This window comes from Pygoscelis adeliae, unplaced genomic scaffold (genome assembly GCF_000699105.1).
Source record: "Pygoscelis adeliae isolate BGI_AS28 unplaced genomic scaffold, ASM69910v1 Scaffold404, whole genome shotgun sequence".
Taxonomy (NCBI): domain Eukaryota; kingdom Metazoa; phylum Chordata; class Aves; order Sphenisciformes; family Spheniscidae; genus Pygoscelis; species Pygoscelis adeliae.
The window spans coordinates 881,611-895,121 of NW_008824598.1; the positions used below are offsets into that span (position 1 = coordinate 881,611).

Consider the following 13,511-nt stretch of genomic DNA (forward strand, 5'->3'; position numbering starts at 1 on the left):
AATATTTACTATTACATATAACACTCATCTCTTTTGTTAGCAGTCAAGTATCTGTATATGGAGATAATAAGCTTATGTGTGTCTCTGTCTCTTAAGGGGACCTAACAATATCCTGGCTAAATTGTAAATCTGATAAATTTCAATAAAACTTGCAGGGGAAAAAAGCAAGTAAGAAACATATTTCTGGTCTCAGAGACATGATAGTAATGTCTATAAAGACACACAAAATATAGTAACAAATTTTAAATCTGTCAAAGGCTGTGGTTATTAAGAATGTTTTACTTGATAGTTTGTTGAAGTCAAAGTTAATTTATTGACCAGAGAAATTTGGTATTTGATACTGCGAATTCCAGTCTCCAGGAGTCTGCACTATTGGTAAGTGTCATAAGCTGAGCTTTCTGTTTCTAAAAAAAAAACAAACATGCAGATTAGCAGAGAGATTAATAGAGGAGAAACCAGTCATTCTTAGATCCTCCCCCCCCAAGGTTAAATAGAAATAACATGAAATTTTGAATGGAAAAACAATGAAAAAAGGTCTTTTTCTCATTAACTGAACTTACGAAAGTTTTATTAAAAAAACCCAGCAAACAAAGTAAGCAGGACTCTAAATGTATTTTTCAGCATTGGGAGCACTTATATGTAGCATGTTCGTGATCATGTTTTACCATACAGCTGAGATGGAATGATGAAATGGATGCTGTTTTCTGGTTCCCCTGATAAAGATCAGGCAGGAGTTAACGTATAGCAAACTAGCAGGAAGAAACTGGCAATTTTCATCTTTCTGGTGAACTATATTTATTCCATCCACGCTACCCCTGCCTGCCTTTGGTAGCATTAACAATAAGTATATAATTAATTCTTCTCAATTTATGAACAGTATTTAAAATTCCCCAGGATTTTTGGGAGGTTTCCACACTGAGGTATTCCTTGAATACAGTTGACAGTGTGGGATATTTTTATGTTTGTGCATTTCTTTGATCTGGGGTGAAAAACAGATCATTTATATCTTAATGTTATCAGTCTCCTTTTCACACCTGCTATTACAGAGCATTAGCTTTTGCAGCAAGTAAGAGATCTCACCACTGAAAGGAGTTTCATATGACATCCACTAAAATCAGCCATAACTAAAGCTTTACATCATGAAGAACCTGCAACACTTTGTGGATGATAGTTTGAAAACTGAGTTTCAAAATAAACAAGGTATTTTTGTTGCACATTTAGAATATTAAAAAAAAAAACAAAAGAAAACCCAGCCCTACTTAATAAGCAAACATCCATACCTGTATATACCTCAAATGTTTAATCTCACACATTTTTGCTTTCTTTCATATTTCTTTCATATGAGAAGGTAGCCATTTGTTGAACATATAAACTGAAACACAAAATGGATAGATTCTTTACCAGACTCTGCATAGAGTCCCTGTTAATATAAAAGATGACAGCACTGCGGAATAAGGAACAAACAAAAAGTTTAGGCATGTGTCCTGCAAAGACTTAGAGAGGCGCAAGTGGAAGAAAATTGGACTCTTCGTGGATATAAAATGAGGCATCTGTTGTGGAAAAATAGAATGAAGATGGACTTTTTCAGTATCAGAAGACTGCCAAGGCATATTGGGAAAGGTTTCTGCTATAATTACCTCTTTCATTATAGTTTTCTGAAAACAAGAGCTACTGGAAGATGGAACAGTGATCTAAATGGGTCTGAAGACTTGTCTTGTGTTAAAACTGCAAATAGTGCGTCTATTTAGATTTAGAGTCAGGTCAACTTTAGAAGCAAAGAACAGTTACTCGTGATTGGGAAGAAAATTTTGGCAGTGAAAAAAAATTAATTTCAATGCATGATACCCAGTGAAATGAATTTAAAATTTCAGTTTGTTTATTATTGGAAGCCACTGGAGATTGCAAAATGTGAGGAGGAACGTCATTTAAAGATGGTAACAGGTGACTTGTGCCACCTAGGAGCAAAAGTAATTTTCTGAGCTTCAAAGAGCTGTGGTGAAGCTGATTGTGAGCAGCCTGTGAATTGTAAACAGATTGCTCATAATTGTTCATTGAAACTATTTGGATGAATAAGATTGCCCGTTTCTTAGTAACACAGGCAGTAGAGAAAAGTTAAAGTGGGTGTCAGAAAGAAGAATGCGTGTAAGCATGCTGCTATAGAGAGAGCTTTGAAATGTCATGCACATTTCAAGGCCTCAACGCTAAAAGATTAATTAGGATCATGATGTAAGAAACTGAGGAGAGGACAGGAAAAATAATTTTAGAAGTTCTTAAATTGTTGTATTTACGTACTTGCATGCTGTTGCACCAGAAGACTTTTAAATAGTGGGAAGAGAGGAATCTTTATTTTAACTGTTGAAAACACAAGGTTATAACATACTAGAGTTTAAATTTAGTTTAATGATGTTCTAAAAAAGGAATAATGCTTTATTAACTTTTAACAGAAACTGCACGTCTTTCTCTTTGAAGAAGTGTTGGTGATTACTCGAGCTATCACCCATAATGAACAGCTCTGCTACCAGCTGTATCGGCAGCCAATTCCGGTGAGGGAGCTTGTGCTAGAAGACTTGCAAGATGGAGAGGTGCGATTGGGTGGATCCATACGTGGTGCATTCAGCAACAATGAGAGAAGTATGACTACACCTTTTTTTATTTGCTCATACAGCATCATTATAACCTTAAGACACCTGCCAATGAGACATCAGAATGTTTTCTCTAAAATTCACATTATCTATATCCAACATCTTGATTTCTATTTCTATTTCTATTGGTTTATTATGTTGTAACTTGCTTCTTTTAGATTGTTTCTCAAAGTTCTTTATATTGATAATGGGATTTCTCCACATACCTGCTTCTGTACTGAATTGAGAAGGGGAGAATATGTAGAATGTAGTGGCAAAACCACAAAATTATAAGCAAGTGAATTTTGAAATCTTAAGCTTTAGCTATTATGACTTTCCTTGTATTATGGAGACTTTGATTGCTATTCCATAATTAAGTCTTTCAGCTGACAGATAATTAATGTAGTGCTCAGTGTTAAGGCTACAGCTATTCATGTTATTGTCAAGAGGTAAGAGTTAATGTCCTTCTAATTAAGCATATTATAAAGATGCTTGTTTATATTACAAGGGTCCTTTGAATTTCTGTGAAAACTTTGAGGGTTTTTTTGTATGTATTCGCTTTATTAGTGAAGTGAATGGAAGAGATGAGGCAATCTCCAGCTGACACAAGGCACAATGAAGGTTCTGGAAATCTGCTTTGCAGAGAAGTAGGAGGAGAGGTGTGGAAGTTTGGGAGAAGCCTTAATCCTGCTCATTCACTTAAAGCTTTATGGGTAGCTCATGCATGGCAGAACAAAATTGTTTAACCCAGCAATAAGAAATGATCAGAAGTGCTTGTGGTGTTCTGTGTTCTTGCTCCACAAAACAAGGAGATAACCAGACTCCTCTCTGGTCTGACATGGTATTGGCAGAAAAAACACCTTAAGTCAAAGATTTTGCAGATTCTGTTATTTAAATACACTCTTTGAATGTTTTGGCTGAATGGATTTTATAATCAGTGTTTTGACACGTATTGTTTCTTTCAGTCAAAAACTTCTTTAGAGTCAGCTTCAAAAATGGATCTCAAAGCCAGACTCACTCACTCCAAGCCAATGACTCCTTCAACAAACAACAGTGGCTTAACTGTATCCGCCAGGCCAAAGAAAAAGTTACGTGTGCAGGCAAAGCTGGCATGCTGAACTCGGAAGCACATTTTCTTTTGTCACCAAATGGAAGCAAAGTACTCCAGGGAGAAACCACACTCGAGCAAATGGACCAATCAGACTGTGAGTCAGACTGTAGTATGGACACCAGTGAGATCAGCATCGACTGTGAACGTATGGAACAGACAAACTCTTGTGAAAATGAAAAGCAAATAGAAACCAACGTTTGACAAAAACTTACAGTTCATGGAAGAAAATCTGTCTCTTACCTGTACAGTATTTGCATTCCGTACATGGAACCATTTGGAGAAGCACTTTTAAAACATTTTTTGTGACAATGTCAATGCAGTCCTTGTATTCGTACCTATGAGTGTAGTACTGTAACTGCCTATCTGTATAAGCTGGAATCTCTTGCAGCTCATGTCCTGTGATTATATTCCATAAACATCTAAGATGGATGAAAGAGGTACTTGACCAGTTATTCTCAGTGTCCTGCTGTAAACAGAATCTCTAAACTACTGTTTATATGTGCATTACATAAAGAATCTTTTCATTTTTAAGTACTTTACTTGCCCTTTAATGGGGCAGCTGAAGATGTGGACTTAATATGGAGTTTCAGGATGGATATCGAGATCGTAAGTTTTCATAAAGGCATGGAAGGAAAACATAGTTTCTTGGAAAAAAAGAAAAACGTTTTGCAATAACCAATCTGAACTCTTGCGGTATTAACAAGAACTATAAACAATGGGCCATGTAACTAGTGACTCTTTAGGGATTAATTTTTCAAAATGAAGCACTGTCCTAAGATCCAGCAACCAAACTTAATGAAATCTGGTCAGTTAAAGTGGTCAGCATAGTGCTATGGTTTATTTATCAAAACATGTAATGCTAGAAATAATCAACTGAAAAAAAAACCCAACCAAAAAACCCAAACCCAACCAAACCTCTACAGCCAGCACTGAATTAAATGAAATGCTGAGAATACTGGGTATTTGTAAATAGGCTGGTAGTTTGCTTTCAGTGCCATATATATATATTCATATATATATATATGTTTTTATATATATATGTATATATATTTTATCCCAAACAGGGTAAGAATGGAAAAAAGTTTTTGCTTGTGAATAGGCCCTCTTCAGCATTTTGCACTCCACTGACCTCCACTGTTGGTTTTAAACACCACTAAACTGATGTTAAAACATTTAATTTTCTGTAAATGTCTGTTTACAATTACATATAGTTGGTTTTTAAACTAAGTGACAATTTTAAATAAATGGTGCTCTACAAATACCCTATGGGATTATGTAGAGAAAGTTTAAACAAAAAGGGAATTGCTTTTCCTTTAGGATGTATTACATCCTTTATATTTTTCTCAAATTTTGTTTGAAAAGTTTTTGTTGCATTTAATCTCATGCTGTAATTGGAAATGTTACTGTGTTTTCTGGTGGCCAATTTAATCTACTCATTAAGATGAGGAGCAGATGAGTCACTTAAATGCAGTCTAAAACACTCAGTTCAACATCCTGTTACGTTTCAGGAATCCCTGGGTAATATTTTATTTCTTAGTAGAAGAAATAATGGCAGTGCTGTATGGCAAGCTATGAAAATGATATATTAATAAATTTAAATGATCCTTGATATTACACAAGATAACCTGTGCAAAGTACTCGTACCAACAAAAGTAGAAAAACTGCTAAGTTATTGCCAAAAATATTTTTCTTGTGTTCTACAAGTTTACAGAAAACAGTAAATGTCAAGTATCTTACATATATATATGCTCATGTGCATTACAGAAATCAGTGACAAGATGATAAACAATATAAAACAAGGTATTTTTATTTTTTAAAAAAATGTCATTTTTACCCTATAGAACATTATTCCTGTATTTATAGTTTTTCAAAAAAGTCAATTTTCTTTTCTGTTTCAGGCTTTGTAATTTATTTCAACTGCTTCATTTTTAGAGCTGAATGAGTATGCCAGTGAAGATGATAGAAAGGAAGAATTTGCAGAAGAAAAGGCATAGGAAAGTATATTAGATGATGAACCATTTTCATAAAACCTGTTCAGCAAAATGTTTAAAAAGAGCAAAAAGCATGTAAAGTGATCAGATAGAGAAGAAAGAATGAATGTGTGTATTGACTTTTTTTTTTTTAATAGTAGCCTTAAACTTTTCTGGAAGCATTTCAAATAAATTACATTAAACCATTTTGATTTTTATTTGGTTTGGTTGTTTGTGCAAGAAGACCACAAAAAGACTTCAACGGTGCACACAGTGAGTCTCAACATAGGTGACCAACACTTATATTTTGGTTTTCGTGGAAGTGTTACATATTTGGATCTAATTTGCTAGATACAAAATAGTAACCAAGAAACAAGTCACTGCACTCAATTCAGCACGTTCCCCAAAGTTTTGTATTATATAATCAATTTAGTAAGTAGGTGGAACAAAAAATTAATATCCTGCCATCAGTTTCTCTCTTCTGATTCCTTGTGGGTCACATCTCTACTAAATATATATTATTCCAAAACATTGAGATGATTAATTTTGGGGCAGGTAAAAAGCCACCAACCAGCCACTGAATCTCAGAAGATTAATTTACATTTGTGTACTATCATTTGGCATCATGTTTGGCATACTGCAGTGCAAGTGTTTCAGTTCTGCTTTGCAGTTGACGTGCACTTAGCAACTGATTTGATCTAATAAAGCTTAATTATATTGTTTTCAAATCATCTTGAGGAATAAGACTTCCACTTTAAGCATAAATGTACCAAAAGGATGGGTAGAATGCTGAATGCAAAGTAAAGAGGAAATGTAATATAAGCAAACTAACATAATGGTTAGTAATCCTGCTGTCAGCAGAATGGAATCTGAGAAGTTGCAGCGGTGAACTGGCGTGCATACTGCAGCCATACAGTACGCACAGGCCTCTGCATGATTCTTATGCAGAGAATTGCTTCTCATTTCTCAGGTCACCCACCATTGCATGTATAGCGCTTCCACTAGTTCAAAGCTGTGTAATCTTCATGAGGGATCTTAGATCACTCATGTCTCAGATGGAAGAATAGTGCCATGGCAAGAAGGTGAACGAGAACAGGTGGAGAGTGTAAAAAACGCAAGAGGCAGTGACGAGCCTGAGGTGTCAAGGGCTTCTGAGATCACCATGAGGGGATGGCAAAATAAGGAGAGGACTGCAGATGTTTGATGAGTTCCAGCTTCTCTAAATCTGAGATATGAGTACTCTGGATCTCAAGATCTGGGAAAAGAGTGAATAACGAGGCATCTTGCTCTCAAGGGCAGGAAGTCAGTAGTCTGATGTAAGAGTTTCACACCTTTTTGACAAATCTTATCAACCTGTTTGCTCTTTTATTCCTGGTAAGAACAGTCAGTCAGTGTAGTCTTGGCTTGTGGAAAGATCTGATGAACCAGAAGTAATAAAGGTAAAAGCACAGATTGTCTTGACTGAGAAAGAAAGGTAGCAAAGAGAATGCCCTTGAAGTCTTTGAATTATATGGGTCCTCTGAGACTACAAAGGAAAATTTAACCGTCTGTGATATTTGGGTCCCTAGATTTGGTCTGCAGCACTGAAAAGAACAATGGAAGGATGAAGACCTATCTCCTGGAACACAAAGGTCTGCTATGAGACAGCAAGAGCTCTTAGTTTAAAGTCTGTGAAGCTCAGTACCAGGGAATCAATAGCCAGAATCTGGGCAAAGAATAGGCCCAAAGTTGAACTCCAAGGTAGACAAGGTATTTCTGAGTGGTGACTCCTATTCAGCATGACTCACCTGAACCAGGAATACTGCCTTAGGAATGCCTCTGCAATACTGGGAAACAGGTTTCTTTGAGGTTTCACAGAAATTGCTAGAGTTTGAAAGATTTATCAGCACATTTAGATGTCAGTTTAATCAACTGCTGGTTTTGAAAAGGTTGATGTTTTATGGTGATACTGTCTGGCACTTAGATCCTGGGAATCAAGACTGTCTGCTAACAGAGCCAGAAACTGAGTTCTACATATATGGAAGATTTGTTTCCTTTGAATATGGGGTTCCAGTTCCAGAATGGACAGTTCTTCCATATTTAATGCTTACTTATGAATACTGATTTTAAAATACTGTAATCTGTTCTACAGGTTGATGCTGCCATCTACTGGAAATAATTGTGTATTTTTAGAGCTGTTTGATTACTTTAAATTTTAAATATTTTAAGATATTGAATGTATAAATAATTATAAAATTAAATCCAGTATTTTAAAAAATGCAAGTAGATCATTTCAGACTTACACCTGTGGATCACAAATGTTAGAAAAAAGTACTAGGTGAATTTCTCCTACTAATCCCTGGCTTTACAGAGACAAGTCAAGACTACTTCCCCAGTTTGTCTCACCTTTTACTATCATAGGCATATTTTCTCCATGGGTGGTACATGATACTAAAGCTTTTTCCAAGTGTGTAAGTTAGGTGTTGTCTCTGAACTTTCTGAAGGTGCCTCTCTTTGCATGGTCTATGAAGAAAGTTTAATTATACATTCTCCTATCTCTGACCTCCTAGCACCTAAAATTTAGTCAGCATGAATACCCTTGCTCCAAATTAGCACTTAAACATTTGAAGAAACGAGATGCGTTTTGCATCACTAGAGTAATTTCCAGAAAGTAAAATAGTAATTTCTAGTTATTTAAATTCAACTGTAGTAATACGCTCAGGCTAAATAGTATTTTCCATTTCTAAATTTGCTTTCATAAAAGAATACTGAGGTAATGTCTGGAACAAGCACCCAAGTTTGTTCCTTGAGCAGGGAGCCTTATGCAACCCTCCCTTATAAATGTCTTTTTATTTTGTGGCTATTAATCTGATCTAACCTGTATTACTAATGTATTACGTATCATCTGATTTCAGAATCAAAGGGATCTGCAGCTGCTTTGTACTTGGGTGGGAAACCACTTGGTGCAAGCCAGGGAGTCGTGGTTGAATGCTTGGCAAATATCAGAAACCACAGAAACTAGAAAGACAGTAAGGTGACAGATTTTATAACCTTTTTTTACTTCAGAGTATTCAACTAATCTCTCCCTATGGTGATTTTTCACTGAACCTTTGTTTTGTGACCTGGGATGCTTGCTACCTATTTTATATCTATCAGGATTTAAGATTCATAGTGGTACAGTGATCCAGAATTGTTACATCATTTATCAAGTAGTACTTAGTAATTTTTGTGATGATCTTTCCCAGTCTTATGTTAATTAATACATAAAATAATTTTGTACAACTGCGAAGACCTATCTTTTTAAAGCAAGTGGTACATTACGAAAACATCTTTGTATGTTGTTTGGTAAATGAGCAAGACTTCTTCATACCTTGTTTGCATTTGTTATGATACACGCTTATGATGTTTATACTTCTCGTTATTGAACACATCTAAATACATTGTAAACATATGCTTTAGCATATTTTCCAGTATTCGTTGTGACAGAAAGTGGTAGTAAGCATACTTCTCACAGTTACAGGGTAATTTTAGTAGACAGTAGTTTCCCCACCCTGTTGCCTTTTCTTTGTAGTTGTTTCTTTAGTACTTGTTGAATTGATTGGAACAGCTTTATAGTTGATCCATACAAAGTGGCTCCATTCCGGAATTACTGGAATACAGTGAAGATATGCAATTTAGACTCAACGTTTCTTCTGAAGTCTTTGAAATCTTACTGTCATATGGTTATTCACTGTCTGTAGATACGTCTTCATCTAGTGTGAACAGTATGTCTATAGAGCTATGATGATTCAACAAGCAAGGAAATATGCCATGTATATATATATACATGCTAAAATTGTGTTTTCCTAAAGAAAAAAAAATTATTTGCTACATCTATACATATTAACTTAATGGCTACTGGAAGACCTCATTTTCTTTTGAAAATTCTTTCATCCTGCCCAAAGCATAGATACGTTTTTCAGTAATTCTTTTGGAATGAGACCAGACAATATGGTTGGAAGGACCTACATTAAATAAATGTGAACACATTTCTGGAATAAATTTGTCTTACCTAACTTTAAAACACCAGTTAAAGAAATCCCAGTGTCCCCAAAGAATTTCTTCCTGTACTTAAACTTCTATTGCTAGAGAGTTTTTCCTAACATTTAACCTAAATCTCCTTTGATACAACTTAAACATCATCCCAGGCACCAAGCACATTGAGAGTATTTCCTCCTCTGCAACAGCGTTTTCCATATTTGATAACTAATGTTATTTATCCTCTCCCTTCTAGACAAAACACCATTTTTCCAGTCTTTCATACAATGGTTTAGATTCATGCAGCACAAAAGAATCATTAGATACGTTCCCAGAAGTTACAGCAAAGAAGAGTATGTGTAAAATGAGAGTGAGGACACTAAGTTAGCTCTGTAGTATTACGGCTCATTTATGAATGTAGGCAAGCCAGATAAAATCAAATCCAAACACCGATCAACTGAACTAGTTGTATATTGAAGACATACACAGCCTGGAAGTGATTTCAACAGTTTCGCCAATCCAAACTTAATAAAACAGGTTGACATGTTTGGAGATGTATAATGGATCAACACAGACTTAAATAACACTAGATTGGTATTTCCATTTTTTTCCTTGTATATGGAAATTCTATTTGAACGAGGTAAAGCACAGCAAATTACTCTGATAATATAACAACTTATCTGTAATACTCTCTTTACCACCACTGAATCCTCGCAGAGGCAGGACATCAAATTCTCGGGGAGACAGTCTTAATTTATCCATAGGTTGAACACTGCATTTGTGGGTTTTACTACCTCTGGATAATTGAACACCATGTTTCTGTAATTAGATAAATGTTTCGTGTTATGTTTCTGTAATTTATGTAAATTATAGTTATAGATACTAATTACCCTATTTAAACTTGGCTGGCTCCCCAAAGACTTCTAAGAAGAAACTAATAATTATTAGCTTATCTTCTTTTAACACCCTGGAGGCTACCATTAGCACCAGACCATTTGGGAGTTGGTAGGTTACTTATATTTTCTGACTTACAGACAATCTAAAAAGAGATCAGTAAAGTAAAAGGGCTAGGTTAAAATATTTGTTCCTTGCCTAGGAAAAACTTTGCATTTTAGCTCAGTAGCTGCTTTTGAGATGATAATATAAATAGCTGCAGTTAGCAGGATTTAAGATAATTGGTGTAAGTAACTAACGAATATATGCATTTGTTCAACAACTACAGCACTAGTATACTTTTAACAAAGAAAACAAATTGTGGGCTTTTAATGTTTTGCTAGTTACTTGTAAAACTAAACATCTGGTATTTGTATTTCCTAGGCACTGCAAGAATGCGTTATTTTCAGCAGGCACTTTTCAATTTAGTGCATTTCTCAGAGTTGCCAAAGAAAGGTCTTTGCTATCTTTAGTAAAAGAGCCAAAATTTCACCATTATATTTCAAATGTAAAACATCAGTGTGGCTTTACTCTTGAGTTATGTAGCTACTGCACTTGTGACTGCTGGTAATTTACACAGCAGAGTTCAACCTCACACGTTAGGTAACTCACATGGCAATGCATCTAAACTCGCAACTACCAAGTAAGCACACAGGAGATTCAGAAAACTCTGAGGTGAGTTTTCCTTAGACAACACTGTTCGCAATTTCCACAACTGAAACTATAGATATGTGATTTGAAACCCATGAATTGCTTTGCCAATTTAGGGAAGTACTGGACTGAGTGTGCAACAGTAGATGTGATGACGATGAGCAGAGAAGCTGTTAACATTTTGCTCTCTCCCGCCATAGCAAGAAGCTACGTGACCTGCTCAGCTAGAAAGTGCTAGGCACTATGGGTTTTTAAAATTAGGCAATTAACCATTTTAATGCTCTGTGATGATCTTCATTCTGCTCCCTATCAATAATTATCATTCAGCTGAGTTGGGTTTCACATATTCACACCCTTCTTTTACCAGAAGGAAGTTGTAAGCCTTGCAATGGGGGTGGCAGAGGTGAATAAAAGTTAACCTTCTGATTCCATACTGGCCTCCCATACAGGTGTAGGACGGACAACATGAGGTAGCAATGCCTTAAAGTACTGCAGAGGAATCCAACAAAGCTCATCTGCAAATACCTAACAACTGTGTAGATATGATGGAATTTCATTATTTACTGTTTTGAAATACCATTTATTGGCATTATATTTAAAGCCTTGATTTTCCTTAAAAGCTGATTTACATCCATGATCACAAGGATTAAATGCACTCTCATTGTTCTTTTAATTACAGAATATAGAAAAGACTGAACAACAATCTTGTGACGGAGAAGTAATTTAAGTTAGCACCTTTCCATGTTTTGCTATTACACACTTAGGTCCATAAATACAGCATTGTTTTCTTTGTAGGTAAAACAAAACTTGTAACAGCTTCACATTATTATTCAGCTCTGGCACTGAAAGAAAAAACGTGTTGCACATAACCATCCCAGCATACTACCTCATTAGTTTCCTTAGCAAATCTGCTGGAAAAACAGTCTCCAAAAAAAAAAATAGCACCAAAACCATTTATAACATTCGGTTTCACTGCATTTGAAAAATGGTACTCTTTTGTATATGAATAATGGATTATGTTGCCTTCAGTTAATCTGTAATTCTTTATCCTGCTCATGAGAGATTATAGTTGTTTTATTTTTGAAAAAGGTCAAATAGTTCATTATTTGCACATGCAGTTTTTTCTTGTTGAAGCTTGCTTGCAGTTTGTAGTTTTACAAGCCACGGAACACAAATAGCTATTGTCACTTAAGTACCCTTACTATAGAATCTGTCTTTTGTCATGATCCTCGAAGGGCATGTACATGCACTTGATTAAACATATAAAGGAGGATTAAATTCAATGAAGTTACATAATTAAACACATAAAAGTCTTTGCAATAATACGCATTTCCTTTGCAGTTTAAGATTTTGTCCCAAAAAAGTCTAACAAACCATATTGTTCATATTTTTAACTGATTCAGTAAGAACTGTCTCGCTTATACTGTCTTTGTACAAAGCTGTCATTACTATTTTAATTGGAATTACTCCTTACACTAAAGATGTTAGTCCAAAGACAGCAAAAGTTTGTTGGTGTTTGTACCCCCCCACCCCCCAATAAGAGGGGAAGATGTTAAGGGCTGGGGGGGGGGGAGGAAAGGTTATTTGGTGCTGTTCTAATTCATCATGAGACTATCCAAGAATTCTATTAAAGTATATTAAGACTTTTGCATGTCCTTCACGGTTAATAATTTATTTTTATTCTTAAAAAGGGAAAATTTGTCATTTTGGCCAATGTCTTGAGAAAAACTTTTAGAGGAAGAAGTAAGAGCTCCCATTCTTAGTGCACTGCTACTTTTTGTTCTTGGGAGTTTGTCGAGATGGCTTCGTAAGTACTTAGGCTGCTCTGTCAAGATAGGACAGCGTACCCTATGCAGCTGGATCTTCATCCGCCCAGTCAACCTCCTGCAAGATGCAGATGGCAAAGCGTTACTTGACCTGAATGCTACCGTGGGGTTTGTGCCTGGACAGGGGTAAGTCTGCTAAGCACGCTTCCAGAGAGACTATTCTAAACCAGAGTGCCCGTTACTGCATCGCATGAATGATGTGCCGTCTGCTAGCTGTAGATCGAAGCATGTGGCGTTACCTTTAAGTGAAATACTCTGTCCCCTCTTCCCCAGCGGCAGTGCCTGCGTACCGGAGCCGCTCTTGCCCCGTGTCGTCGGAACGGGGACGTGGGCCCCGCCGCGGCCCCGCTCCCCGCGAAGAGCGGCGACGGACACCGGGACCTGCCCCGCCCAGCGCTCCTCT

General features: G+C 36.1%; 1 protein-coding gene and 1 long non-coding RNA gene across 2 annotated transcripts in view; one reads left to right on the forward strand and one right to left on the reverse strand.

The window, feature by feature from the left end:
- Positions 1-4,199, forward strand: part of ARHGEF3 (Rho guanine nucleotide exchange factor (GEF) 3) — a 31,088-nt gene extending 26,889 nt beyond the window's left edge. The window contains exons 9-10 of the mRNA XM_009322319.1: positions 2,445-2,631; positions 3,587-4,199. Of these exons, the coding sequence (XP_009320594.1) occupies positions 2,445-2,631; positions 3,587-3,933 (534 nt within the window). The 3' untranslated portion in view covers positions 3,934-4,199. The remainder of the gene's footprint in view (positions 1-2,444; positions 2,632-3,586) is intronic.
- On the reverse strand, positions 304-13,384 carry LOC103915485. Its single transcript, XR_663525.1, has 3 exons — positions 13,348-13,384; positions 1,281-1,372; positions 304-404 (listed from the first exon to the last, which is right to left on the reverse strand). It is a non-coding gene; the product is annotated as an uncharacterized LOC103915485 (long non-coding RNA).
- Between the last annotated feature and the right edge of the window lie 127 nt (positions 13,385-13,511).